The following is a 24,623-nucleotide window of genomic DNA, read 5'->3' as shown; positions in this document are numbered from 1 at the left end:
TCTGCAAGTGAAGTTTCTATACCTGCATCCTCCTGTGCCTGAGGTGGATGTATATACATGTGCACCCACAAATGCTGCCAAGCAGTGACCTGACCCTGGGCCAAGCGCCCCTCCAAGCTCATACCCTTTGTCTTGTCTGACCTCTAAAGAACTCCCTGTGGGATTCAAGAATATCCCAGGACCCAGAGCAGTGTTTCACTTCCACTCCTCCTATGGAGCCAGGCAGGAGAAGAAGTGTTTTCTCCATTTCCCCAGCCTTCTGCCTCTTCCATTAGTGCAAGCTGCAGACAATCCAGAGACGCCTCAGTCCCAGACCCTGCAGCACTGCCTGCCATGGCCCTGCGGCTGGGCCCACCCTAAGACTCCGGCATCACCCCACAGCACCCTGTGGGCTTAGACTGGATGGTGTGGGGCAGTCTGCCACTGATGGGACCTCTCTACCTCACCTGTAACCCTATTTCCTGGGACATAAGGGATACAGCCACAGTTGTGTCCAGAAATGCCCTTTTATTGTTTTTAAGGTCTGATTGGGAAAATCTGATGCTTGATCTACAAGGCAGATAACAATGATTTGAAGAAACATTTAAGGTTCGTTAGGAAGAGCTCTGGACCAAGGACCAGAAAAAGCCTCAGCTCCAGCTGTTCTGTGACTGCAGGTGAGACATCAATTTCCTTAGGTCTCATGTCCTGCCCAGCTCACAGGAACAAAGGGGCTAAATATATAGGGAATGCTTTAAAAGCTGCAAAAATGCTCTACAAATACAACAGACTGTTATAAACGAATGCCCAGTTTTGGCTGGGCAAAGGGGTGGTGCACACCTGTAATCCCAGCACTCTGAGAGGCTGAAGCAGGAGGACTACAAGTTCAAGCCCAACCTGGGCAACTTAGCAAGACCATATTTCAGAAAAAATAAATTAAAAGTGCTGGGGATGTAGCTTATGGCAAAGGCTCTGGGTTGGATCCCTGGGAGGGAGGGAGAGAGAAACAGAGAGGGACAGAAAGAGATAGTCTCATGGATAAAATAAAGATCTTTTTGGATAAAACTCAGCTCCTGTGCTCCTGCACAGAAGATACTGACCTGTGGCCTGGTGGCACTGTGCCAGACTCATGCCTACTCCTTCTCTCCACCAGCAGGGAGGCTCAGCTGCTATACAAGGCTGCAAATGGGCTGCTGCCCTTGATCAGAGTCTGGCCCACTGGCTTCCTCTGAAACGGGGCACAGGACCCTGGCCTCTGGAGAACTGTGCTCCTCCCCAACAGCTCTTTCCCAGGCTATGTTCTCCAGGCAGAACAAACCCATGCAGCTGCCAAGGTCAGGTGAAAGCAGAAGAGCCACTGTCACCCCTGTTCCTATACAAATGCGATACTTTCTTAAAAGGGTACTGCACATTTGGTTTAATTCTTTCAACCCTGTGTGAAAGAACCAGTAAATGGTTTTAAAGAGGAGAAAGAGTTCCAAGCCTGGGCAAGTCCACTGAGATTTGGATGGCGTTGACCATTCCCAACTATCCCTCTAGGTGCCAACACTGGGGAAGGAGGAGTCAAGACACCCAGTTCTCCTAGGGAATCTCTCTGGGGAGCAAGGGGAGAGGGTGAGGGATGGTGTGGTCCTCTTGGCCACCTGGACCTGTCCATAAAGCTCAGGCTCCATAGCCTGGACCCCTCATCAGGACTGGGCACTGAAAGGGTGGGCAGAGGAGCTGAGGTCCACTTTGGGGTAGCATTTTCAGGAGCAGAAGAAGGATGCCCAAACCAATCCCTGTAGCTACAATGTTTCATCATTTTCATCCCAGCTCTTGGCAGGGCATGGTAGGAATGTCTTGGTCATAACCCAAGTGCCATGTTGAATCATTTCAAAGTATTTGCATAATGATGAGTGCACCTTCTATTCTCTCAGCAATCATACAAGGTGGGGTCCTGTTCCCACCTGACAGATGGCCAAAGTAAGACCTGGCTGCTTGGTAGGAGCAGACAGAGCGGACTCACTGCGTGCTGACTCCTAGGCTGGCCTTCCTTCTGCCACACACTAGAGGCCCTTCCTTTTGTCACATCTTACACCCTTCATCACCCACTGGGCAACCTCAGCTCCTCCAGGATACACCCTCAGAAGGGTCAATTTTTTTTAAACAAGAAATATTGATATGTTTACAACTATTCTACTACATTAAATTTACCACCTACAGTAATGCTCTAAAAATTAAAGAAATAGGGCTGAGGCTATAGCTGAGTGGTAGAGTGCTGGCCTAGCATGTGTGAGGCCCTGGGTTTAATCTTCAGTACCAGAAATTAATTCATTAATTAAAATTAAAGAAACAGATTTCTGTTTGAAGCAGCAGCCCATTGGGTGATTATTTTAAGTATCCATCCCAAAACTAGATGCCAGTTAATAAGACAACGCCGTAAGTTTCTTACCAATGGGGTTGAATGGTGATCATTACTTTTCTGATAAGTAAATTATTTCTTGTTTACATGTTAAAGCATTGCAGCAACAAAACAATGCCAGTTATTATAATTCTATAACCCTAACTCCTCCCATCACACCACACACCACTAGATAAAAACCATGGCTTTCTGAAACCAGACCGAGTAAAGTGACTTTTCTATGAAAATTATACCACTGGTCCATTTGTTCTGGGTGTGCACAACCTGAATGTCTAGGAAGGAACATTATTTATTAGAAGTCACTTTTATGTCTCCTTTCTCTAAAATGGATAAGACACACACACACACACACACACACAGAAAAAGAGAAAGGCATGTGGTTGAACACTTTAAAAAACAAAACAGAACAGAACACACACAAAAAAATTAGCAACCATATTCCCAGGAGGGAGATGATGCCACCTTAGATCTGGAACACTTACTGTACTTTTACATTTCATCTAGCTTTGAGATCCCTGGAAGCCAAGATGAAAATAGAAATACATTGGTTATATGGTTCTTATAGATTGATAAAAATATTTACAGTCTTATTTCACTAAACCATCACCAATTTGGCACAATTTGGGTGAATGTTTTATGTTCATTTTTTCTTTCCAAAGATTAGAATGGGTTAAGTCTAGTTTGAACACATACTTTCCAAAGAATATTTTAGGAAGTTTGATAAACTTTTTGCCTTGATCAAGAGAAAAACAGAGAAACCAAAATCTTCCTTACCTCCTCCAGTTTATCCACTCGCCCCACCAGTTTGGTGGTGACCGAATGCAGCTTCAGGAGATCCAGCCCATAGAAAGCACCTTCCAGCATGTCTATGACCGTGGAGAGCTAGGAGACAAGGGTAGGGGTTAATCTAGGCTGGGGCAGACAGACCATGGGCAAACAGTTTCCTTTCAGGTCTCCAGGTTGGAGTCTCAATTAGGAAACCAGTAGCCAGGAATTCAGAGGCGGCCCTCAGAAACACATGTGTGTACATGGGGACCTAGACAAGATAGTATATGTGTATCATGCCTTCTGTATGCATACACACACACACACACACACACACACACACACACACGTGGATTTGAATGGGTTAGAAAACTGGAGTATCCTACAAGAACAAGTAAACACAAGGTGTACTCAGGGTCACAAACTGTTTATGTCTCTTTTATGGAATGTGCCAGTTACCTACACACCCACCTTTCCTACTAGCCTGTGAGCTCCTTCAAAGCCTCTTCACCTTTGTCTTCTCCAGGTACATTGTTGAGCACATGGTCATAACAAGTAATCTGTCAGTACTCAGCAAAATGGCTACAAACATTAATGCCTTGAGGATGTGCTGCTGAAACCCTCAACTTTATCACCTACTAAGGGCCCTGGAAGCTACCAACAGGTTTTCCCTTAGTAGAAAAAGCTAAAATGCAAATGTAATCTCAGCTACAGGGGAGGCTGAGACACCAGGAGTTTAGGACCAAGGCAACATAGCATGATGCTGTCCCAAAAAAGGGCTAAATTCAGTTTTTTTCAAACCCCCCACCAGCATAGGCCCAGTGGGGTGAAGGTGGCCAAGGCTCTAGCAGCATCTAGGGTGCCCAGAGTGCAGGCAAAAGGGGGCAGATATTTTTTATTTTTATTTTTTTATGGTATGGGGGATCAAACTTGGGACCTTGCGCTTGTGAGGCAAGCGGCGGCACCACTGAGCTAAATCCCCTGGCCCAGCAGATATTTAACTGAAGCCTCTCTGCTAAGTACCAGCCCCCAGGAGGGTTTGCTGGGTCAGACTTTTGCAATCTCTATTTCCCACTCATCTCCTAGCCTTGCTTCATGATGAGGAATTCCACTTGGAAATAGAAGACCTCCTTCTCCTACACCAGAGGAAGACGCTGGCTCAGGGGAAAGAGCCATAGCTGGTCAGCACGTACTGTGATGGTTTTCTGATTCCTAAGTGAAATTTTGCCTGATGTTGCCCTACAAGTCCTTCCCACCCTCAGTCCAATCCCAGAATTGAGTGACCGTGGCACTTGTTTCAGAAAGTAGTTTCATGGCAGCTCTGAGCAATATGGCCACTTCTGGGGACACCCTTGTACTGATAAACACTCCTCTGCTTAGGGACACCAGTGACTACCCATCACTGAGGGAGTAGAAGAGGCCAGGGACAGCAGGCACCATCACACGGCCATTCATTCATTTGTTTAGGCGTTGTGCCAAGTACTCAATAGCTGTCACCTCACTTATTCTCAGCCCCTCAAGCAGATATTATTCCCAAATTTTATTCAAGGAGGTTGAGGTCAGACTAGTGAAACAACCCAAGTAGGATCATGCAGCAGTGTTTTGAACCCAAGTCTGACTCCAAAACCGACTCCAAAACTGACTCTTAAAATTTTACCACCCCACACTGCAAGTGGAGAGGCACGTGGGGTCAGATGAAGCCCTCAGCAGTTCGTGGGACTGTCTGGGTAGGACCCAAGCATCGCTACCCTCTAGGGCACGATCGCAGGATCAGCTGGATGACAGGGGCAGGGTAGGCCCCAGGCCTCCCTTCCCCTGGTCACTCTGACAGTGATGCTGAGAACTGAGAGGATCTCACCTCTCTGTGTCTCTCATCTCTTCAATGTACATGCTTGTCTATCGGTAAATTGTGACAACAATTTTCCTGGAGAACACTGTGTTCTTTTGGCCAGCCAAGCCTAGCAGCTGCTCCTGGCCTGGCCTCCCTGGCTCCATAAGGAGGCCCAGGCACACTTTGCTCTTACATCTCCCTTGGACTCCTCAGCTGTAAATGACTGGTTTGTCAGAACATCAGCCTCAGGTCTGCACCCAAGACTCCAGGGAACAGGCCTGACCTCCTTCAAAGGCAATGCCATCTCCAGCAATGGCCCCATGCCCCTGTGGGTCCCCAAAGGGCCCTCATCCACAGCACTGCCTCGCACCAGTCCCTACCTTCAGGTCTCGGCTATCTGCCTCCCGAAGCTTTTGCAGCCTGAAGTCACCCTCACAAGGATTGAGGGCAGATGGGGGAGCGACGCAGGCACACTTGCAAGATGAGCCAGATGTGATGGTTTCCACAGTATAGAAGTCTTCCTTCCTGGAGGTGCCTTCGTTGATCCTCTGGCAGGCATCTCGGCCCAGAGGTCTCACCACACACTTGCATTGGCAGTCGGAGCCCTCAGACACGGCCTTGACCTTGTCGTAGTCTCCCAGCAGCTAGACACACACAGAGAATGAGCTGGAGGTGTGCAAACACGGGTATCCATCACACTCTGGAAGGAGGCCATTTATTTACTTGGTCAAAGGTCCTGCACTAGCTGGAGAACTCAGACAACTCTGAACCAGGAAGGAGTGAACATTTTGCCATGCAATTTGCTGACTTGGGCATTTCCTTGAAGAAAGAGTTCAGTGCTCTCAGTTTGTCTTGGAAAGCAGTATATTTCTCAAGGGACCTTAGTCTTTCCTCACTTAAAGGAAAAAAACAGATAAGTCCCATCATACTCTCAATAGCCCTTGCCTTCAGCTAGAATCCAGGCTTAGATTTATAAAGGAAAAAGAGAGGGGCTGGGGATTTAGCTCAGTGGTGGTGTGCCTGCCTCGCAAGCGAAAGGTCCTGAGTTCTATCCCTGGTACCAGAAAAACAACAACAACAATAACAGCAACAACAACACACACACACAATATAAAGGAAAAAGAGAAGGAGTAGCAGGGGGGACTGGAAAGGTGATGTTCAAAGTTAAGGACTACTGGCTTCGCTCTTCCTGCATTCACTGGACACTTACTGAGGGCCTTGTCAGGACTATGGGAGGTGCAGAGAGAGGTACTGGCAGCTACGCAGACAGCCTGCCCTCAGGAGCCCGAGTACGAGTACAAGAGACAGGTGAACAATAGTCACATGGACCAGAGGGTGGGAAGTGCCCCTGAAGAGCAGGGAGAAAGGGCAGTGTAGGGGCTCCAACTAGGAGCCTGGGAAATGTAGGAGGAAGTGTTATTTGCACTGAGGCTTGAAGGATGGGTTAGATTTGGAGAAAAGGGGTTGGAAAAAGGGAGACAAGTTCAGAAAGGAGTAAGGTCTATCCTGCCTTTGGCTCCTAGTGCAGCATCTGAACACAAATCTCTGGCCAGACCCAGGACAGAAAACTGCCCATGCCTGCTGCTTCTACAGTGCTAAACATTTCCTCCTGGGCACCTGCTCCTGCATGCAGGGGGAAATGCCAGCCAGGGCTGGCTCTGACCCCCCTCACCTAGCACTTACTGGGGAAAAGCTCCCCTCACAACCTAAGTCCCCAAAGCCAGGACTCCCTTCCTGGTCAGGCAGAAGGGTTCTCTCCATCTGACTAATGATCCCAGCAGGCAGGCACTGAGCTTGTTGTGTGAATGGAAATGTTTCTTGGGTTGCTGTCTGGGGGGAAGAAGGCATGTAATGTTTTCTTTGCAAAGGCTGAGTTTCTTCTAATAATAATATTTGCATTAGGGCTGTTGTCAAACACAGAAAGGATCAGTAGAAGAAAGAGGTGTAGTTTAGGGTGACTTAAGCAGCAGGTCTTTCTGGGCTGATGTCTACTTTCTGAAACTCTGCCTAGATTCCTAAGCAACTGTGCTCTTAGAACCCGGGTAGGTTTCTTCCTTTCAGGAGGCTCAGGTTTCAGGACAGCTTTTGTTGATGGTATTCCAGAGCCCCTGTGTGAGGGATTTTATGTCTTTTCCATTTAGGGTCAATGTGAGGTTGTGGGTGGCCACAGGCATATATCAACATAATCATTAAAGGAAGAGTGAGGAGACCAGTGCTTGATAAATCCCAGAGTAGAGCTCACTGCTCTCCCCACAGGAGGGACACAAGATCCAGGCTGAGGACACAGTGGGGGTGCAGGTGACATTCTAGGGATCCTTTCTCTGCCTTCCCTCCACATCATCATATTGGGTCTGGAGAGCATGAACAGTCCCAGATCTGGCTTTGTCCCCCCTCCAGTTCTCTTCAGCTGTATGGTCCTTGTCTACACGGGCCCCAGCACATTTTGAGGGATGACTCTGACTCATAAATGGGCAGGCGACAAACTGAGTCTGCCAGACCTGTGTGGCTCTGCATTTCCACTCTCCCCTCCCAGCACACAGGGGCTCATGGGTTCCTCCCTTCTTACATTTATCCCACATCTTCCCTCAGTGTTCCTGCCTGGAGGTCTCGCCCTAGGCCATAAAGCGTCTCCCCTGTTTATGCCCTCCCATTTCACATTCCAGCTCTGACAAACAGCTGCACAGGCAAGAGATGCTTTCCACAATCCGTAAACCAAAAAACAAACAAGTATTTCCTTTCTTCTCAAAGAGTCCTGTGCAGCCTTCCCTTCCCCTGATTCCGTAACCTTGAAAGACCTCGAGATTTTTAGAGTAGGACCCATGTCTTGCCCTTTAAGAAAATACTCTGATAAGTGAAAAACGAATGCTCTTCCCGTTGGCAGCGGAGGGGGAAAGTGCTGCCCTCAGTTGCCTCACCCAGGGCCAATCTGGCCCCGCCACTCCCTGGGCAAAGGTGGGTGGGCTCGGGACTTATCCTACCTGAGATAGAACGTTCTCCTGGTTGTCCGCCTCATTCTGCAGAGTCTCATCCTCCGTGGGCGCCACGGTCTGCGCCTCTGGGAGCTCGGTGGTCCCTGTGGGGGGAGTGCTGATCCCCCAAACTTGTGCCACAAGCAGAGCGAAGCAGAGAACTAGAGGCTGAGGCTTGGCCATGAGGGACGCAACCACTGGGACCTCAACCCGCACGGAGAACGGCTCGGGTCGCGGTCTCAGCGCAGACTGAGGCAGGAGGGTGTCTGGGCTGGAGCGTAGAGTGCCTGCTCCGGCGCCTTCTAAAGCTGGGTGCGGCTGCGCGGGGCAGGAGGGCTCGCCCCGGAGACCCTGGGCATCTCCTGCCAGAGCCCAGCAGCCAAGACTATGGGGAGCTGGGTGCACGGAAGAGGAGGTGACCGCAAAGCGGCTCAGGTGGGAGGCAGGCGCGCGGGCAGAGGCGCGGCGCGGACGGCGGGGAGCCTGGGAGAGCACGGGACCTGGCGCGAGGCGCGGGGCGCGCGGCAGCTGAGGCGGAGGCCGCCGGACTGGGGCCGCCGAGCGCTGGCGCGGAGCGAGGGCGGAGCCTCTATTGTGCCGGGGCCGCCGCGGTGCAGCCAGTGACGGCGCGGAGGAGGAGGACCAGGAGCTCGGGGCTCGGGTACAGGGGCGCACCCACCCCTCGCGCGATATCCGCCTGCAAGGGCGCTGGCGTCCTTTCCTCTGAACGTAGTGATGAGGACAGAGAAGTCACCCTAGGACCGGTCCCTCAAGTGGGGTCCCTTGTGCCCACTGCCGCCGAGAGGAGCGAGTTTCCTCTGGGATGGGAGGCAGCTGCTCCAAGGCCGAGTCAACGAGCAGCCTGGCGCTGCCCGCTGGTGCGCCTGGGCAGGAGAAAGGGACCTTGGCTCTTTTCGGGGTTCCCTTTCCCCGACTCGACTCCGGGTGCAATCCATGGCAGCTTTGAACTTAGCGCCGTTGGGAATTTGCTTGCCCGCCACAGCTTTAGAACCTAGCAATACCTCCACCCAGAGGAGAACTACTGAACTCTCTGCTGGAGTGTGGCCCGAGTCGGGTCCACGGTGAAAAGGGCTGTGACAAGACTGACACTGTGCCGTGGAGAATGCTATGCCCAAGAGCCCAGCCACTGCGAAGGGAACCACCTCTTGCTATCTTCGGGTCTGGACAAGCCTCCGGGTCTCAGGTGATCTCTGAGGGCGTCTACTAGAAAAACAATGCGCAGATGTAAATGTTCCCTCTCATTAGTGCCCTTTGATAAATTCACTGTGAAGATATACAGTGTGTGAATTTAAGAAAGAGTATTTTGGGTTCCAGGACAGCTGTCACCCTTAAAATATTGAACAGAGCCAGATCACATCAAAGATGTGAAAGGTACTTCACATCCTTGAGAAATCCAAGCACCTTGCCCCTTATGCTAGGGAATAAGGGTTGTAATAACCTAAATAATAGCCATATGTGTGATGACAGTGGACAGAAATATAATAATAGCTGCCATTATTATTATTATTATTGTTGTTGTTAGATGCTGGGTATCAAACTCAGAACCTCATGAATGCTAGGCAAGTGCTCTACCACTGAGCTACATCCCAGCCCCAATAATAACCATTATTAATACACTTTAGTAGGTTTTTGTGGGGGGTTTTTGGTACCAGGGATGGAACTCAGGACCTTGCACTTGCAAGGCAGGCGCCAGAACCACTGGGCTAAATCCCCGGCCCCTTTCGTTGGTTAAAAAAACAACAACTCAGTTTATAGAAAAGAATCCTAAGTTCTGGGTGTCCGGCTTTGTGGGAAGTACCACACACATACACCCCTTCTATGTAAACTATCAAACCTTTTCCCCACCTTTTCCGATGGGGTAAACATTTAGAAGATGTAGTTTTAAAATTTGGTTAAAATAAATCTGAAGGCAGGTGTGGTTGCACACTCCTGTAATCCCAGCTACCCCAGAAGTTGAGGCAGGAGAAGCATAGACTGGAACGATGGCTAAGTGCAAAGTCAACAAATCAGGTTGCTAGACACATGCAGTGAAGATGAGATCACCTGTGTCTCCCAGAAGGAGGGCAGAAGGGAACCTGATTGAAACAAATGCTCAGACTGAAGGTAAAATCTAGTGGGGCTTAAAATAGAAGGAATAGGTCACTCCCAGTTGAAAGGTCAGCAAGATTTCATGGAAGAGTGATACTGAAAATGACTGAGACTGTGAGGAGGTTTCAACAGGGTGGCAGATAAGTCAACCAAATGTAACGAAGAGACAGAGGGCAACTGGGCAGAGACCGCAGTCTAAATTTGCATATTCAGATCTCATAACGTGCTCATTTCTCGCGAGACTTCACTTCCGGGGACAGTTCCTGTGATATACTCCCATGGTAACCGGTACCACCTCTTCACGCATGATGGGAATCCACTGTTTGTGTTCCTTCATGGGTTGTTTTCCTGGTACCTGTCTTCCCACTAAATTGTATACTCCACGAGGACAGGGATTTGTCTGGTTTTGCTCACCTTACATCCTCCTAGTTTCACCAGTGCCTGGAACAGAGTGGACATTAAAAGAATATTGGTTCAGTGAATGGGAACTGCAAATAGTCCAGTTGGGCATATTCCCAAACACCTTCATAAACAGTGTCCTCGTGGCCATTAGGGTTCATTTGCCTGCAGGCACCAGAGAATCCTACTGGTAATGACGTAATCAAACACACATTTATTTTTTTCCCCCTCTTAGAAGACTGGAAGTTGGCTCTTGAGCAGTTTAGTAATGTTATCAAGGACCACTCTATTTTCCACTCCATTATGCTTAGTTTTGGCTTTTTGATCTAATTATAACTGATTAAAGCTTGTCTGAGCTGCCTCATTGCCAGACATTCAATTTCCCAGTTTCCCTTTGTAGCTATGGGTAGCCATAGAATTCAGTTCTGTAAAATAAATCTGCAGGGAGTTTCTGGAAAAGACATTTTGCTCCCTGATAATAGAAATGGGATTGGAGTTTTTTGATATCATCTGTCTCTTACTTTTTTTTTTTTTTTTTTTGGTACCAGGGATCGAACTTGGGACACTGTGCTTGTGAGGCAGGTGCCGGAACCACTGAGCTAAATCCCCGGCCCTGTCTCTCACTTATTTTAATAAAAGGTCGTGGTCCCTGGAGCTGCCCCAGCCATCCTGTGACTATGAGCCCCCTCTACATACTGAACTAAAAATCATCCCCTTTTAAAGCCCACCTTTTTTTTCTTTTGAGACAAGGTTTTGTTATGTAGTTCAGGCTAGCCTTGAACTCACTATGTAACCCAGGCTGGCCTGGAACTCAGTAATCCTCCTGCCTCAGCCTCCTGAGCACTGGGATTCAAGTGTGTGCCGCCACACCTGGCTTACAAGCACACTTTTAAAGTCTCATTTCAGTGTTCAGTCCAATGGTCCTACACAGAATTTGTCTAACACCTTTCCCACAAGAAGAGCTTTTTTTTCACTTAAAGATGGAAAGGAAGTGCCTTCTAAATCTCCTATTTCTCAAACTAACTATATCTACTCTTTTCATCTTCTGTCTCCATTTTATTCACTTGTTTCTCAGACTGCATGACCTTCCAGACCCTCCATTATTATGGTTATTTTCTCTCCAAAAAGCCTCCAGTTGGAATAAATGTTAGAGCACATTGAAACCATTCCTTCTCTTTTTCTGGGCACTGTTCTTTTATTAATGCAGCCCAAGATTGCCTGAGCTATTTTGGCAGCCATGTTGCACCAGTGATTCACATTGATTTATTTTTTTAAAATGTAGTTTTCTTTTTTATATGTATAAATGTTATGCTGGTTTCCTCTATCCTGTGCTTTCCAGCTGTGTTCTTTATTTAACACAAGTACAGATTTTTACATTTTTACCTCCTGAATAGCACAATGGTTTTGCCCATGTTTTCATCCTGTTGAAGTCTTGCTTTTCTGTTTTGCCCCCCAGTTTTGGTTAATTTCCAACTCCAATAAGCATAGTTCCTGTCTTAATTCAAATCATTAATTTTTTAAAAACCATATTAATTTGGATAGGCCCAGATTCTACAGCCCTTAACCCATTGTAGGAAAAATCTCTCCAGGTTCTTTTTTTTCCAGGGCAGGAGGTTGAACCCAGAACCTCGTGCTTGCCAAGCACATGCTCTGTCACTGAGCTACACCTCAGCCCCATTTAGGGTTCTGGGCAGTCAGAGGTGTTGGTGCTCAGAGTTCAGGTCTTCATTATGTCTGAAAGCATTTCTTGGGAGACTGTTATTTTTATCCATCTGAACCCAAGACCCACTCACTGCCTGTGGCATTCCTTCCACCTGTCAGCTGGAGAGCCTGATCCTGAGTTGGACTCAGTTGGGTTTAAAATACCGAAGTTGATGTACTATAAACTCCCTGCAACCTTTGCGAAGAGCCTAGAGATAGCCCCACACTTGATCCTCAGAGCACTAGTGTGAAATAAGCCTTGCTCCCCTGGGTAATACACAAAGTCACGGTGTCACCAACGCAATGCCAGGCAGAATAGGTCCTCTGCATTGCTGCTTACCATGGGCCAGGCCTCACCTGATGCTTGAAACTCTGAGTAGTTGCTATCATTTCCACTTCCAAATGAGGAAATGGTTTCAGAGAAGAATATACATGAATGTTCCCATTTTAAAAACATTGTTACAGTAAAAGACATATTGTCATTAATTCTCCTCAAAATACTTCCCTCAATTTTAAACACACTTGGGCCATCATGCTTGGCAGTTTCTGAAGCAGTTCTGGAAGGCCTCTTTTGTGTCTTTATGAGGTGTGACCAAAAATACAGTGAATGCTTCTGCTGAATGAAATTAGATGGAAAGGCAGGCTCCTAAGAACATGATGATGTGTCCTCAGCCACCTTATTCACTGGATCTGCCACCATGTGACTTCTGACTATTCTCCAAAGTCAAAATGACCATGAAAGGTGAACATCTTGAATTGATTCAGGACATTGAGGCAACCACAACAGTGCAACTGTAGACTCACAAAAGAGTACTTCCAGAGCTGCTTCAGAAAGTGGCAAGAATAATGGGATAAGTGTATTGAAGCAAGGGGGAGTATTCTGAGGTGGATCAAGGGCAATGTGCCCTTTATTGTAATACTTTTCTTTTTTGGTACCAGGGATCGAACTCCGGACCTTGAGCTTTCGAGGCAGGCGCCAGAACCACTGAGCTAAATCCCCAGCCCCTGTAATACATTTTAAATATTTAAACATTCACTGTAGTTTTCAGTCACTCCTAAGATCAGGCTCTCAGAAAGCCACAAGTATGCCACTTTGGCTACCTTCGACCCAGGAGCCTCACCACTTCTGATCAGCCAGCAGGTTGTGGGATGCTGGGGTTCCCTCAACTACCACATCCACCATCTCCCGCCTGTGAAGTTTGCTCCTGGCAACAGCATCTGTTTTCCAGTTCCCCCAGGAGCCTCCTGGTTTTGCTCTGAATGTCTGTCTGTCACCAACCAAGGCGCTGTTTGCAAGGTGGCACAGGGGTGGGTAGAGATGACCTGCCACCTCAGGCTGTAATTTAGAAAATGCACCTGCCCAAAGCAGTGGAATCAAAGAGCAGGGCGAAGTCCCGAGAGCAATATCATTCTGCCATCTCCTCCCCTGGCCGGCTGGAGGGTGGGAGCCCTGCCAGGGAACTGCCATAAAGCGCTGGCAAGGGGTGATGGATACTCAGCTGAAAATGAGGCCTCTCTTGCCCCATTCACTCCACTTTGCTGTTTTCTCAGCTTCTTACTCTGCTTTTGCCATTTCACATTCTCTCTCTCTTCTAATTCAGTTTAACCCAGAGCACATGTGATGATCCTGGCGCTCTGTCACCTGCCCAACACACAGGGATGAAGACAGGACTTCTGCCTGCGGCGCCCGGGTCATGCAGACTACGAAGGTGTGGCTCTGGGAAGGGGTACAAGACAGCAGTTTTCCCTCAAGATGTGTGAGTAAATGAAAACAATTTTTCTTCTCTGAATTTCCCCAGCTTTTAAGGACGTTTTCATTTCTGTACTTGCCAACCATAGTAACTGATTTTTTATTCAAACAAATTTTACATAATAAAATATAAGTGTTTTTTTCTGATAATCAAATTAGACAAGTGGACTCTGCCTGTGCCTTTCTCCTCCTCTTCCTCTTCTTCATCTTATCTACTTGTTTTGTTTGTTTGTCTTTTGAGACAGCATCTTATTATAAAAGTCAGGCTGGAGGGTCCCTGCGCAGGACGCGGGGCGCGAGCTCCGGCCGGTGGTTTCTGCTGGCGGACTCCGGAGGAAGGTGCGGCCCGGAGCCCCACGAGGAGCGCCAGCAACTCAACTTCCAGAGGTAACCCACACCAGCAAAGAATAGCTTACATAGCATTTTGGCATAGCAAAATGAAATGCAAGGAACCAACAGTGATATAATTAAAGGCAGCAAAATCAAAATAAAATAGGATCATAGGTTAGGAAGACTCTGGAGAGACTCATCTGGTCATTTCATCTAGGCCTCCTCCAAGCAACATACCACTTGGCAGTCGTCAGATTGGCAGCTATGCTTCTGTGTCCTTGTACCACGAACCTGTGATGGAACTTTTTCAGATAAGGTCAAGTTAAACTATAGTAAGTGAACGGAAAATAAAGTGAAGCAGTGTTTTATCATGTATTTTCCAGCAGGTCTTCTTGAAATTTAAAAATATGACATCTTTTTCTTCAGACAGATGCTCTTTTCAGAACCAGTTACATCAAATGAACCAGCCTCTAGATGCTACTTTTCTGTTGTTCTTGATCGTACTTGGGAAAATATTACTAAATATCCTCACACTAGGAATGAGAAGAAAAAACAGCTATCAAAATTTTATGGAATGTTTTTGTGTTTCTTTAGCATTTGTTGACTTTTTATTTTTGGTAAGCATTTCCATTATATCCTAGTTCAGGGATTTTGTACTTTTAGGTATTAGATTTACTAAATACCATATCTGTCTCTTTGCGCAAATTATTTCCTTTACTTATGGCTTTTTGCATTATCCAGTCTTCTTAGTATCTTGTATAGATTATTGCCTGAATTTCTCTAAACTCACCAAGCTATCATCTAAATGTCAGAAGGCGTTTTACTTCTTTGCAGTAATTTTGATTTGGATTTCAGTCCTTGCTTATGTTTTGGGAAAACCAGGTATCTGCCAAAGCCTGAAGGCACAGAATATTTCTTACCAATGTCCTGTCTATGTCATCATTCAGAGTTACTGCCTGTCACTTTCCATGACGATAATTTTATTTATGGCTTTTATAACCTCTTGGTCAGAAGTTACTACCTTGGCACAGGCTATTCGAATAACTTCCTATTTGAATGAGTGTATCTTGTATTTTCCTTCTTCATCCCTCCCTAGTTACATTGTAAACTCTAAAAGAATACTCTTGCCCAAGCTCATTGTCTGTTTTCTTGGTACCTGGTTACCATTTGTACTGCTTCAGGTATTCATTCTTTTACTTAAAGTACAGATTCCTGCATGTATTGAGTTGAACATTCCCTGGTTGTCCTTTGTCAATAGTTTTCTCATTGCCACCATTTGTTGGTTTAATTGTCACAAGCTTTATTTAAGAAATACCTCATTACCCATAGATCCATTTGTCAACTGGAAATGCTGCTTCATTCCACTTACAATGCATAATTTTGGACAGATTGAAAAGCCTATATCAAAAATAATTTGTTAATATGTTACCATCTTAAAACTAAACCAATTACAATAAAATCATGATCTTAGAAACAGGAAAGAATGGTGACTCAGGACATACCAAAAAGTGGCATTAAAAATTGAAGCTCTTTTTCCCCTGTAACCGTTTATACTTTTCCAGCATACTTTTGGGCTTATGATATCGTTTATTAAATGTTTTCTTTTAAAAACAAGAAGTTCTTATGCCTATTCAGGACTACTGTATAAATAAATTTGTTATTAATACAAAAGTAAAAAAAAAAAAAAAGAAGGAAAAAGTCAGGCTGGCTTTGAACTCACCATGTAGCCCAGACTGGTCTCAGCCTCTCAATCCTCCTGCCTTAGCTTCTCATGTGCTGGGATTACAAACATGTGCCACCACACCTGGCTTTTAATATGTATTTTTCATTATTGAATATATTAGTTATACAGACTAGTGGGTTTCATTTTGGCATACTTACTTGTACATGTATTTTCCTTTTTTTGGTACTGGGGATCGAACTCAGGTCCTTGTACTTTTGAGGCAGGCAGCGGAACCACTGAGCTAAATCCCCGGCCTCCACTTGTACATGTAGATAATATACTTTGATCGACCTCCCCATTACCCAGCTCCCTTTTTCCTCCCACCTCCTCTGATCGAATTTTTCTTCTACTTTCAGCCTCTCCCTCCCTCCCTCCTTCCCTCCTCTTTTCTCTCCCTCCATCTCTCTCCCTCTCCCTCTCCCTCTGCCTCTCCTGGATTCCTCATATGAGACAAAAGATGATATTTGACTTTCTGATTCTGGCTTATTTCACTTAATGTCATGGTCTCCAGTTCCATCCATTTTCCTGCAAATAACACGGTTCTGTTCTATTTAGAGCTGAATAATATTCCATCGTGTATGTATACCACGTTTTCCTTATCCATTCATCTGTTAGTGGGCGTGTGGGCTGTTCCCTAGCTTAGCTATTGTGAACTGTGCTGCAGTAAACATAGGTGTGCTGACTTTCACAGGAACATGGTGAGGAATGGTACAGCTGGGTCAAACATTTTTAGTTTTTGAGGAAACGCCACCTCCATCTTTTTCAAGATTTGGGAAAATGTCTGCTATCATTTCACTGAATAGATTTTCTATGCCTGTAGTCTAAATTTACAGCCTCCTTTACATTCCAAAGACTCTTCAATTTGTGTTTTTAATAGCATCCCAGGGGTCTCACGTGTTTTTTCACAATTTATCATGTTTTTCTTTATTGCTATTTAATTGTAGTAATTCACAATTTTATCTTCATGTCCTAAAATTCTGTCTTCTGCTTGATCAAACCTGCAGGTGAGGCTTTCCACTAGTTTCTATTTGACTTATTGCACTTTGCCAAGACTTTTGTCTTTTATAATTTCAGAATCTCTAATTTGTATCAAAGTATTCTTTCATATCTTGCATTACCTTCCTTGTTTCATTCTGATGTTTATTTTTATCCTCTTTTAGTTTGTTGATCATTTTTATAATCATTCTTCTGAATTCTTTGATATTTCATCTACTTTGATGTCATTGGAATCAGTTACTATGGAGATAGTGACTTTTGGAGGAGTTAGGTTTAGACCAATTAAAGTAAAATCAGCACATGCTTATCAAACACGTATTATATGTCCAATAAAGACATGATATTTAGTTATCTGCATTCTGAGTCAAAGTATATGCTTGTTTATTATTTTCTCACATTTTTGGTGTGTTCTACAAAAGGTCATTGTTCCAGCCTCTCCCTTGAGACGGCTCAATATGTCCAGAGATGTATTATTTCCAGCTTTCTCCCGCCCTTCCCTCCTCAGTGGATGTGAAGCGAGCTTTGTCCAAATGCCTTCTCACAGTCTGTGTGGCGCTGATTTCAGGGAGAGAAGTGAGAGCCAGCTTCCGCTTTGCTTTTGCTCTTGTGGGGCTCAGCCTCTGAAGCATCTCTGCTCAGGTGTCCTCACAGTGGGTCTGGGACAGGGCTATGGAAGCCTGCATGCTGTGCAGGTTGGCCCTGTGCTGACTTCTCCACCAGCACTCGAGAGGCAGGTGTGGCAGCTGGCGTAGTTCGGGAAGCACTGGCTTCCATGAGGATTGGTGCTCTAGGGTGGGGCAGAGGAGATTCACCTTGCTATCTAGGGAAAGAGAAAAGAGAGAAAAGCAGGAGAGGCGATCAAGACTACAGTCCTTTCTGGAACAAGAAGGTACTATCAGCCAGGTGTGGTGGTACATCCCTGTAACGCCAGCACTCTTGGAGGCTGAGGCAGGAATGTTGCAATTTCCAGCCCAGTCTGGGCAATTTAGTGACTTAGAAAGACCCTGTTTCAAAATAAAAAATGAAATAAAGGTCTGGGATGTAGCTTAGTTGCAAAGGCTCTGGGTTCAATTCCTAGCTCTGCAAAACAAAACAAACCAAAACAAAACAGAAAAACGAGAACGATAACAACGTAACCCATTTTTATTTTTTAAAAGGAAGTGATATCACATCAAGGTTACCAGAATGGACTCTGGTGTCAGATGGCCTGTGTTTGGATCCCCCCTCCCCGCCGATTCCACTACAGGTGAGCTGCATTAACTCAGGCAAGGGGCTTACTTCCTCTGAGTCTTAGTATCCTCCTGTATAAAGTGGGAATTATAGTGGTACCTACCTCAGAAGTTATTGTGAAGATTAATTATGATATATAAAGACTCTCACATATTAACTGGCACCTAGTAGCTATTTATATGATCTGGTTATCTAGGTAATGTATAACTAGAATTTGAAAATACTGTTTGCATTGAAGGGGCCTAAGAAACACTGGCCATCAAGGCCTATTCACATTCATGAATCATTCATTTATTAATGAGCAGGTAGTATCTAGGTACTGAGTTAGACACTAGAGACATGAATGCATATGACATTACTTTGCAACTATAAACTCAAGATAATAACTAATCTAAAGACCTCACAATCTCCTGAGAAAGACACGGAAACAGACAAGTACTGGAGAACTTGGGGGCACTGATCTGAGGCCCAAGCTCTCTGGAGAGGAAGGCAGTGTGCTAGTGTCACAGGGATCTTCTGAGAGGAAAGAGTGCCTAAGCAGAGCCTTACAGAGGAGCTAGAGCTGGCCAGGTGGAAGACAGCGATGTCTGAGCCAGGTGGGCAGCAGGGAGAGAAGGGCCTTCCAGTACCTTCCAGGGGGGTGACTTAGGTTGCAAGATACGGACATTGTGATGTAGGCAGAGACTGGACTGGAGTGTACCTGGCAAGTAAAGAGTGATGGGAAATGAAAATGGCAAGCAGAAGTTGATGCCAGGAAGCTGGGACTGTGTCTTGGGGGTGATGAGAAGCCACCAAGGAAGGACTGGGGACAGAAGGATACATAGACAGATTTGCAAATTAGCTGCACCTCTCAGGTGGTGATGCAAGGGCAGCACAAAGAAAGGCCAAGCAATGACCACTCTTTTCTATTTGCAAATCACCTGGCCTCCTGGGATGGCAGTGCCCAAGCCAGAATCCTGTGGTTGATTATTAGAGGGTGATCAATCCTCTGACTGCCTAGAAAGGGGGTTATCGAGGGCTAAAGAAAGAAAGACAATAGAAACTTGCATAATTTCACAGTACATGGTGGGCCAGGAGGTCGGTGCTTCAGAGTGGGCAAAGACAGACTCTCAGAGCTAGCCACTATTTATTGATTTCATACAATAACTGGAGGGAGTATCAGGTGATTCAGAGGGCAGCAGTGAGCCTATGTTGAAGAGGATCTTAGGTCGGGGAGGATCTTATGTGGATGAGAATGGTGAGACGAGCAAAACATTCTTATAAGAGTAGGTGGGACAGAGTTTAGGTGATAGAAATTTGTCCCTCCCCACGTGAAACCTCTCTCTCTCTCTCTCTCTCTCTCTCTCTCTCTCTATTACTACTTGGTTCTCAAAGAACCAGGATGTGTTCAGCTGATGTACTCTTGCCCTTTGAGTGCCACAGCATCATGGGACCATTGAGGCCTCAGCTGTGACCGGAGGCAAAACAGAGTTATGTTTTGAGGATTGTTACAGAAATCCAGGCATGAGATGGGAAGGTTTTGGAGGTGAAGAGAAAGGGGTGGGTACCAGACACACCAAAGAGGCAGACTTGGTAGGACTGGGTGAGTCTCTGGATATGGGGGTGAAAAGGAGGAGGAGGCAGTTAGTTAGGATTCTAATGTATAAGCACAAGACAGCTTTATCCAGATTAAGGAAAATGAAGGAGAGAAGATGAGATGAAGGAAGGTTAGGAATGAGGGTGGCTCCCCTAATTAATTGGAATGCACTCGAGTCATGTTTTCAAAAGGAAGAAAGTGATTTTATAGAGGAAGAAGGAGGAGTGTCAGCAGGAGTTGGAACTTGGAGCTGTTTTGGAGTGTCTCATAGAACCCAAGGACTCTAATACCACTGGGGTTGGAACCAGGGACTTCTCTGACCATACAATAAGGTGCTAAGTTCTCAATAACTTGAATACCAAGTGAGGCTTTTTCCTTCTCAGGCCCAATTCCAAATGTCCAGGAAGGGACTCTGGTCCAATATGAGTCACATACCCAATATCGAACTCATCAACTAAGATGTGGAAGGTCAGGTCCCTTTGTAGAAACAAAGCAGGGAGAAGGGCAGCTTCCAGGACGGAGCTTCTGGATGAGGCAAATCAATGGATGTCCACTCTGTTGTGCCCCACAGCTGGCTGCGGCTCACACCATCCCCCATGACTTCTGAGGAGGTCCATATTTAACATAAGTTAATCACCTTCAGGAAAAGCAAAAATAGCTCTCCATACAACTCAAATTAGTATTGAGTGACGTCAGAAGCAGCTCTTCTGTGGGTCCGTATCTCCGGGTGAGATCTTTTCCTCCTCTTGCTTGGCTGGAATCTGGTCCAGATGGGACAGCACACCATCTTGCAGTTAACAGACTAATGGGTAACTTTAACCTGGTGTGTCCACACGCAGCTCTCAGCTTGGTACAGATATTTCACTTGGTAGATTATCTCTGAAGATCCTTAATTTACACACCTGCTCATCCATACATGTAAATACAAAATTAAATTACATTCATGTACCACTCCTTTCTCTGGAGTGTGTGAATGTCCTTTAATTTCAGCCTTGTCAGACAGCATGGAGCCATAGGAAAAGCCTGGGTCAGGCAAACTGACTACGGAATCCTGGTTTCTCCACACTCAGTGTTGACCCTAGGCAAGTCACTTCACTTCTGTGAGCCTCAGTTCCTTCATCCTAACAGGAGGAGCATACAACTATCCTCCTCTGCCTCCTATGAGTTCACCGCATGTCCTTTCAAAAAGAAACTCCAACCCCTGATCCTAAATTTGAAAATAACAAGTAATGTGACATCACAGAATGCTTAATAAGTCTTAGATTCAGCATCAAGAGGAAATCCAGACACTGATATAAGGGTTAAGATTTCCTTGGGAGCAGGAGAGACCTTTGTGTAGGTTTCAAGACCTCAGACCTGGATTCAGATCTTAATTCTGCTACTCATACTGTGGTCAGGGTTTGTGGCCATTTTAGGTTCTTAGTATCCAAACAAAGAATCAAGCAGGACACACAAAAGCAGAGGTGAAAGCATAGATTTATTAGTCAGAATAGGCTCCTCAGGGTGGGAGCGGGTCAGTGAGAAGCGCTCAGAAGCCAGGCGTCGGAGCCTCCGTGTGGGTTTTACAGGGAGGAGCAGCTCTTTGAACTGGCACAACAGATCATTCCAGCAGGGATGAGTCTCCTCCTTTCTGCTGGAGGGGGAGTTTTGTCCCTACGTGGATCTTTGAGGAACTGTCATGGTGCCCAAAGCCTACTCGGTGGGTGGTCAAAACTACAATGCAAATGAGATCATAATGAATTATAATTGAGTTGGGGTCACTTTCTGCTGCGACGGATATTCTATAGGGCACATGTCCCCAGGCATAGCTTGAGCGTTAGAGGTGGGTGCTCTTTGTGACTTCTGGAGAGCTTACTTTGGGCCTCTCAGAAAACTATAGCACACGCTCCCTCTTGTGTTTCCAGCTGTGGTCTGGCTGTCAGAACAGACTCTCTGGTTTTCAGAGAACCAGCTTCCTCTTTTTCTCTCTGACCATCAGGTCTCCTTTTTCTAGGAATTCCTCCTCTCTACCTCCTGTCTCAATATGGATCTTGGGCAACTTATTCTTTTCCAGACCTTAGTTTTCTAATACTACTAGGGTTTGTGAAGATCGGAGATGTTACGTACAGATGTCCAACCCATGGCTTGCTGTGTTCCCTAGTATTTATTGAATGTTGAATGGAAGATAAAGCAGTAATCATTAAATGAGGATTATTGATATTTTTATTCCTGTTTCTGACTCGTGTGAACTCAGTAGCAACTCACTCTGTGTTTGTTTCCTCATCTGAAAAAGAAAACTTCATCATTTTGGGTCCTCTGTTCCCTCCATCTGGCAATCGTGATTTAGGTAGGTGAGTTTTTCCTATGTTTTCATTTGCTCTGTTCCAGGGACTAAACTTTAGACAGATGACTGTTTAAAGACTGAGTGATTCCTGAGGTGATCGAGGAGGCTGGGCGGTAGAGCCAGCCGCCAGCCCCTGGACTTTAAGGTGGCCAGGTTTATCTGCTGGGTGCCACTGCCCACGGAGCTGCTGCCAGGGACCCAGGCCCCGGGCCCCGGGGCTTCTGTGGGAGAAGATAGCTCTGCCTGAGGCCGTGTTGGCACAGGCTGGATCCTGAGTTTTTGAAAGGCTAAGAGGTACCTCGCTCCAGACAGGAGGAAACCCAGCTATGTGTTCCTGGAGCCAGCGCTCACATCCAAGGAGACACCTAAAATAGCAGTCCTGGAACCGAGACAGAGCGTCACCACCCAGACTTCCAGTCCCTGCTGACATTCCCTCTTCCCTTCCTGAACAAAATCACCTCCTTCCTTTTGAAAACCTAAGAGCACCCACTTAATCATGGAGCCCCCCTCATCCCTAACCTCCCTTTATCTTATTGATTTAAAGAAATATTTTTAATTAATATGTGGCACACAATGTTTACATTCTCCTTAGGGAGTAGGTATAGGTATTTAACAAATCTTAAGTGTTTATATTCCTCTTCCTTCCCCTTCCCTCTGTTTCTAGATCCCCTTCCCATTTGCAATGCAAATGATCTATCTCCCTGTTTCCTATTATCCATCTTTTATTTTGTCCTTTGAAATTGTATATCTTTTGGTTACTTACACAAGAGAAGTTATGTGATGTTTAAGCTTGTGTGTCTGATTTATTTCACTTAACATTATGGTCTCTTGAGTCATTTCCCTAGAAATGACTCAAGTTTATCCTTCTTGATAGCAGAGATTTTGATCACTGATTTTGTCCTGCTTTCTTCTTAATCTCCTTTTCTTGCAAGGAGAAAATCACGGTGAGCCCTGTTACCTGGAAATGGCAGACGTGGGTCTGCACACCTGGCCATGGCTCATATCCCTCATTCCTTCAGGGACCCTCTCGAGCCTCAGCTTCCCTTCTAGTTGACCTAGAGTTGTACAGCCAGAATCCTTTTGCCTTTGTATGCCTCTGGGAAACCCTACAAGGTGAATCGTGTCCCTGGAGTCTAAGAGGCTTTAAGCATCTCGTTTCATCCACACAGCCATCCTGCCCTGCAGGCATCACCCCCTGGGCTGCAGGTAAGGAGATTGAGCCCAGAGCCCCACTAACTTGCTCAAAGACAAGAATATACATTGGGAAGTAGAAAGCTAGCTTTTCAAAAAAATTTTTTATTATTATGTTTTGTGGGCATGGTGGCACAAACCTGTAATCCCAGCACACTGGGGGGCTGAGGCAGGAGGATCTCAAGTATAAAAAAGTAAGATAAAAATTCTTTGCTCTGGAAAATGGGCCTGAACAAACTATTTCAGGACATATATCCCATGACTGGAATGTGGTCTTGTCACAAAGAGCAGTCTACCCCATACAAAAAATAACCTTCTTTAATCTTGCTAGATGTCACAGCCCTGCAGCTCCTGGTATGGGTCAGCAAGTGCAGGTAAACTTTCCCCTTGAGTGCTTTTCATGCTACGCTCTCTTGACTGCCTCAGGTTGCTCACAATGTGTATTTCAATAAACTTTCCCTGCACTTCTTCTACTCTTGGTAAATCCCTTTGCCACCTGTATCACTGGTCCTCCACATGCTGTATTGCATGGCATTAAGTTCAAGGCCAATCTGGCAATGTAATGACTTAGACCCTGTCTCAAAATAAAAAATGAGAAAGTGCTGGAGATGTAGCTCAGTGTGAAGGCCCTAAGTTAATTCCTCATACCACAAAAATGAATAAATAAATAAAAATAAATTTTAAAATCATGCTTTTTCATAATATCCCCAAACTGGAAGAAATTCAAATGTCTATGACATGAAGAACAGATTTTTGGGGGGGGGGGGGGTACCAGGGATTGAACTCAGGACCTTGTGCTTGCCAGGAAGGCATAGTGCCACTGAGCTACATCTCCAGCCCTGGAGAACAGATTTTAAAGATTGTGATAAAGATTCAGATAGTAGACTAATACACAGTAAAAAGGTGATAATTGGCTACCAATAATGCAATAAGAGAAATAAAAGCCAAAACTATTGTTTTGGAGTTTTAAAAAAATCAGACAAAATACTGTATGATCCCACATATATGAAGAACAAGATCATATAAACTAATCTATGGTGCTAGAAACTGGAATAGTGGTTGCCTCTCTGATGTTGTTGCTATTGCCTGAGAAGGGACAGAGGGAAATTGACATGGGTGGTGTTTACTCAGTTGCAGATGGTTAGACATTAATAGAGCTAGGGCTGGGGATTTAGCTCAGTGGCACCATGCTTGTCTCGAAAGCACAAGGTCCTAAGTTCAATCCCCGGTACCACAAAAAAAAAAAAAAAGAAAAAGAAATTAATAGAGCTTGAGACTTTTGCATTTGGCTGTAATTTCTCTTATAATTTTGAAATAATTTAATTTTGCTATCAAGCATGCCTCTAA

The 24,623-nt window shown here is 45.7% G+C and overlaps 1 protein-coding gene and 1 pseudogene across 1 annotated transcript in view; one reads left to right on the top strand and one right to left on the bottom strand.

Annotated features, from left to right (window-relative positions):
- Positions 1-8,498, bottom strand: part of Olfml2b (olfactomedin like 2B) — a 37,621-nt gene extending 29,123 nt beyond the window's left edge. Inside the window, exons 1-3 of the mRNA XM_004865157.3 lie at positions 7,958-8,498; positions 5,360-5,623; positions 3,158-3,265 (exon numbers count right to left, since the gene is read on the bottom strand). Coding sequence (XP_004865214.2) covers positions 3,158-3,265; positions 5,360-5,623; positions 7,958-8,131 — 546 coding nt within the window. The 5' untranslated portion in view covers positions 8,132-8,498. The remainder of the gene's footprint in view (positions 1-3,157; positions 3,266-5,359; positions 5,624-7,957) is intronic.
- A 5,153-nt stretch (positions 8,499-13,651) lies between these two features.
- On the top strand, positions 13,652-15,793 carry LOC101707559 (putative G protein-coupled receptor 160; annotated as a pseudogene).
- Positions 15,794-24,623: the final 8,830 nt, after the last annotated feature.

Source organism: Heterocephalus glaber, unplaced genomic scaffold (genome assembly GCF_053883595.1).
Source record: "Heterocephalus glaber isolate CG9 unplaced genomic scaffold, H.glaber_assembly_v1.0 deba00001561, whole genome shotgun sequence".
Classification (NCBI taxonomy): Eukaryota; Metazoa; Chordata; class Mammalia; order Rodentia; family Bathyergidae; genus Heterocephalus; species Heterocephalus glaber.
This window is presented reverse-complemented; position numbering and strand designations above follow the sequence as displayed.